Source organism: Palaemon carinicauda, chromosome 5 (genome assembly GCF_036898095.1).
Source record: "Palaemon carinicauda isolate YSFRI2023 chromosome 5, ASM3689809v2, whole genome shotgun sequence".
Classification (NCBI taxonomy): Eukaryota; Metazoa; Arthropoda; class Malacostraca; order Decapoda; family Palaemonidae; genus Palaemon; species Palaemon carinicauda.
The window spans coordinates 112,437,543-112,442,542 of NC_090729.1; the positions used below are offsets into that span (position 1 = coordinate 112,437,543).

Below are 5,000 nucleotides of genomic sequence, written 5' to 3' on the forward strand. Positions count from 1 at the left end.
AATGGAACTGAAACCAGACACTTTTACCTTTATTATTATTATTATTATTATTATTATTATTATTATTATTATTATTACCTGTTAAGCTACAACCCTAGTTGGAAAAGCAGGATGTTGTAAGGCCGAGGGCTCCAACAGGGAAAATAGTCCAGTAAGAAAAGGATTTAAGAAAACTAAAAGAGAAGCAATTAACAATGAAAAAAAAAAACATTTTAAGAAAGGTAACAACTTAAAAATAAATCTCTCATATATAAACTATAAAAGCTTAAAAGAAAACAAGAGGAAGAGAAATAAGACAGAATATTGTGCCCTAGTGCACCCTCATGCAAGAGAACTCTACCCCATTGGAGTTTTAAATGATTATATTGTACCGCACGTGTTTCACACACACACACACACACACACACACACACACACACACCTATATCCACTGTAACGGTATTTTCTTTTTTATTGTATATCTTGCTTCACACCTCACTGTTACCAGAACCGGTTTAAGCCTGTCTTTTCATGATTTAATGTGTCTGAATTGTTGTGACCTTCTTCCGTTGAAGGCTCTTGTATACAAGCTCGCTCTAATTGATTATTGATATGATAAAATTTGGAAAGTGTTCACACTATAAACTCATCTTTTTCTTCTATGAAGATTATTATTATTATTATTATTATTATTATTATTAGCCAAGCTACAACTCTAGTTGGAAAAGCAAGATGTTATAAGCCCAAGGGCTCCAACAGAAAAAAATTGCCCAGTGAGGAAAAGAAAAAAGAAAATAAATAAACGATCTGAGAAATGGTGAACAATTAAAGTAAAATATTTTTAAAACAGTAATAACATCAAAACAGACATTTCATATATCAAGACTGAGAGGCTTTCAGAAATTAGATTGAATAATTGATTGAATTACTTAGCAAATAACCATTATTTTTTTTTTTTTTTTAGCCAATAGGCGCGTGCACCCTGGCATCTCTGACGGCCCACCACTCGTGCCCCAACCAGACCGGGGGTCCCAACGGAGTCGGAAACGACAGCCTACCCCTTCACGTGCCCCTGCCCAGCACCTTACCATGGACGTCGTCGTCTCCTCATCCTTCCATACCCTCATGGACGCCTCCTCCTCCCTGCGCGGTTCGCCACTGGGGGCACATACCCCCGTGTCCGTCGCCCCCTCAACCCACTTTCTTCATCCGTCTCGCGACTTTCTGCAGCCGAAGGCGCAGAAGGTTTCGCTGTTCGACCAGTAGGAGGAAGCGTCCGAGTCAAGTGAGTATCTTTAAATGGGCCAGACGACATTTGGTTTGCTTTAGGATTTACTGTATGTCTTTTAGGCCCATTTGTAATTTCTAAATTTCGTAAGGACAGAGTTTGACAGACACAGAATTATTTGTAGAGTAGTTTTGAAATAAATGGGCTTTAATGCCAGTCATTGGGCAGAGGATCTCCCATCTTTATCCACACACACACATACACACATTTACATATATATATATATATATATATATATATATATATATATATATATATATATATATATATATATATATTTATATTTATATTTATATATAGATAGATAGCTATGATTATAATTATATCCTTAATTCTCGTGATACTAATTTATTACAATAAGTAAAAATACCTTGATATTGAATTCAGTCTGCCGCGGGATCAAAGTGCCAAATTGAAATTCATTTTGATAAAAAATCTCTTGATCGCCCAAGGGTTCGAACCCTGACAGAGTCAGGTGACAATTGACTCCTATACCATATAGGCCTGAACTATAAGTTAAGATCCATGAATTATCATTCATAAATTATAAGATGTAAGTCATGAATTAAGCATCGTGAAGATATAAAAATCTTCGGTCTGAATATCCATGTGAGATTGGAGATTGAAAACAAATGTCGAAGCGTATTTGCATTTGCTTGGTTTCCTCCCGTCTTGGTTAGCTAAAGATCCATTGTTCTCTTTTGCGCTGGATTGAAATGGAAAACTTTTTTCTTACTGTGAGAAAGAATCACTCCAAAGTTACGACAATGGGCTATTTTCCTCGTGTAAGATTGAGATGTAAGTAAACTTGATATGGTGTCAAGGAAATCAATGAAAAAAGAATTCCTTTATGCTTGGATACGAATTTCTCAGTTTTGTTTATCACATGGGATCCACTTTGAAAAATCAATCATCTTTCTATTCAAAAGATAATTAAGATAAAGTATATCCTCTACTGATACCTACCATAAGCTCAGCCTGTTTGTTCAGGATATATCTCTAAACGTCATTGACTGTTTAAAAAGGTTTAAAGGCCACTCATGAATGGCAGAGACAAGGGAAATTGCCCTATCAAGCAGGACAATGCCATAGAGACTGACCATATATACAAATGAATAAATTCAGTCTGTTTGTTCACGATATATCTCTAAACGTTATAGACTGTTTGAAAAAGTTTAAAGGATTTTCATGAATGACAGAGGCAAAAGACAGTGACGTTGCCCTATCAAGCAGGACAATATCATAAAGACTGGCCATATATACATATGATTAGAGCCCAAGCACCCTCTCCACCCAAGCTAGGACCAAGGAGGGCCAGACAATAGCTGCTAATGACTCAGCAGATAGACCTATAGACTCCCCATAACCCCCTATCCTTCGCTCACAAGGATGATGAGGTTGCACCGACCAAAGGAACTAACAAGTTAGAGCGTGGATCGAACCCCAGTCTAGCGATTACTAGTCAGGGACGTTACCACATCGGCCACCACAGTCTTTACAATTAGGTAATTTGTATCAATGACCTTAGATGTCAGGATACCAGTAAACCTCAAATCAATCAATCAATCAATTAAATAAAGAGATAAAGTAAATGACTCATTCAAATGGGCCCTGAATTAAATTCTTATCTAAGAACTCTTTTTTTAATAAATTTATATATTCATTAATTCATTGAATAGTTTATTTATCTCTGTCTTTTACCTCACAGGAATCAATGAACCCGATAAACCAGCGTCCCAGAAGAAGAAGAAGAAGAAGAGGGACTTCGGCAGCTTCGAACAGACGTTCGAACAGGCAGCAGCAAATGAACTCCGTCTCGAACATCGACGAAATCTCGCGCGTTCTCTTTCCCTTGTGTTTCCTTTGCATCAACTTGATCTACTGGTATATCTATCTCTCTACCTCGCCTTGGCCTGAGGATCATTTCTAAATCACCTTATTCAGTTTCTCGCATTTTGTAAATAGTTATAATCATAAGTTTCCCACCTGGTTTCCCCGTCGCGTTCATAATCGAATCAGTAGAACTCCAAAAGTTCAAAGTAGGAGCAAAGGTTTTTATGTTGACCAGGCTGACATGAGTCTTTTTATTGTTTATATATGACATATCTGTTTTTGACATTGTTAATAGTTTATATAGGACCTATCTGTTTTGACGCTGTTACTGTTTTTAGAATGATATATTGTTAATTTATTCTCATCATTTATTTATTTCCTTATTTCCTGTCCTCACTAGGCTATTTTTCCCTGTTGGAGCCCTTGGGCTTATAGCATCTTGCTCTTCCAACTAGGGTTGTAGCTTGGCTAATAATAATAATAATAATAATAATAATAATAATAATAATACTGGTTCATATTAGGTTTCGTTCAAATGTGATTTTCTTTACGCCTGGTCGATGGCCGACTGCAAGCACAGACATAAGCGTAAGTTAAATTCTCCCAGCTTATTTTTTTTTTTAGCTCGGTCAACAGAACTGAATGAGAATCTGTTTTTAATTTTTCTTTTAATTTTTTCATCATTTCCATTTCTTTCTCTTATGATTGCGCAGCGAGACAGAGATGGAGATATGACTAGGAAATATAATTTCAATCCAGTTTTCATCACGGACATTTTAATCCCTTTGATTACCTTGTTTTAAAGCTATGATTATGAGGACGAAAGATGAATATATATATATTTTTTTTTCATTTTTCCTCTTATTTTTCCTCTATCATTTAGCTATGCTTATCTTGCTCTTCTTTTTATTCATACATTTTTTGATAGTTTTCAATCCGGAGATATATCTTAGGAAAATAATATTTTTAGGAGGTTTTAACTAAGTTGGGATTCTTGTTATAGACTTGCAGCTCACTCTCTCTCTCTCTCTCTCTCTCTCTCTCTCTCTCTCTCTCTCTCTCTCTCTCTCTCTCTCTCTAATGAATGAATGAATGAATCATTCATTCAAAATTTCAGTTGCATCTTCCAATGATATTCATTTTCCCATTGAAACATTGCCTAAAGTTTTGCCCAAATAGCAAGGTAAAATACGATGACTCTCTAACGATTGTTGACATTCGATGGATGATCGCAGTGAAAATACGATGACTCTCTAACGATTGATGATATTCGACGAACGATCGCAGTGAGAATACGATGACTCTCTAACAATTGTTGACATTCGACGGACGATCGCAGTGAGAATACGATGACTCTCTAACGATTGTTGACATTCGACGGACGATCGCAGTGAGAATACGATGACCCTCTAACGATTGTTGACATTCGACGGACGATCGCAGTGAGAATACGATGACCCTCTAACAATTGTTGACATTTGACGGACGATCGCAATGAAAATACGATGACCCTCTAACGATTGTTGACATTCGACGGACGATCGCAGTGAGAATACGATGACTCTCTAACGATTGTTGACATTCGATGGATTAGATGACTCTCTAACGATTGTTGACATTCGATGGATGATCGCAGTGAGAATACGATGACTCGCTAACGATTGTTGACATTCGATGGATGATCGCAGCGAGAATACGATGACTCTCTAACGATTGTTGACATTCGACGGACGATCGCAGTGAAAATACGATGACTCTCTAACGATTGATGACATTCGACGAATGATCGCAGTGAGAATACGATGACTCTCTAACGATTGTTGACATTCGACGGATGATCGCAGTGAGAATACGATGACTCTCTAACGATTGTTGACATTCGACGGACGATCGCAGTGAG

At 37.0% G+C, this 5,000-nt stretch overlaps 1 protein-coding gene across 1 annotated transcript in view; it reads left to right on the forward strand.

Annotated features, from left to right (window-relative positions):
* Positions 1-3,912, forward strand: part of LOC137641084 (gamma-aminobutyric acid receptor alpha-like) — a 73,643-nt gene extending 69,731 nt beyond the window's left edge. Inside the window, exons 9-10 of the mRNA XM_068373529.1 lie at positions 944-1,264; positions 2,976-3,912. Coding sequence (XP_068229630.1) covers positions 944-1,264; positions 2,976-3,197 — 543 coding nt within the window. The 3' untranslated portion in view covers positions 3,198-3,912. The remainder of the gene's footprint in view (positions 1-943; positions 1,265-2,975) is intronic.
* Positions 3,913-5,000: the final 1,088 nt, after the last annotated feature.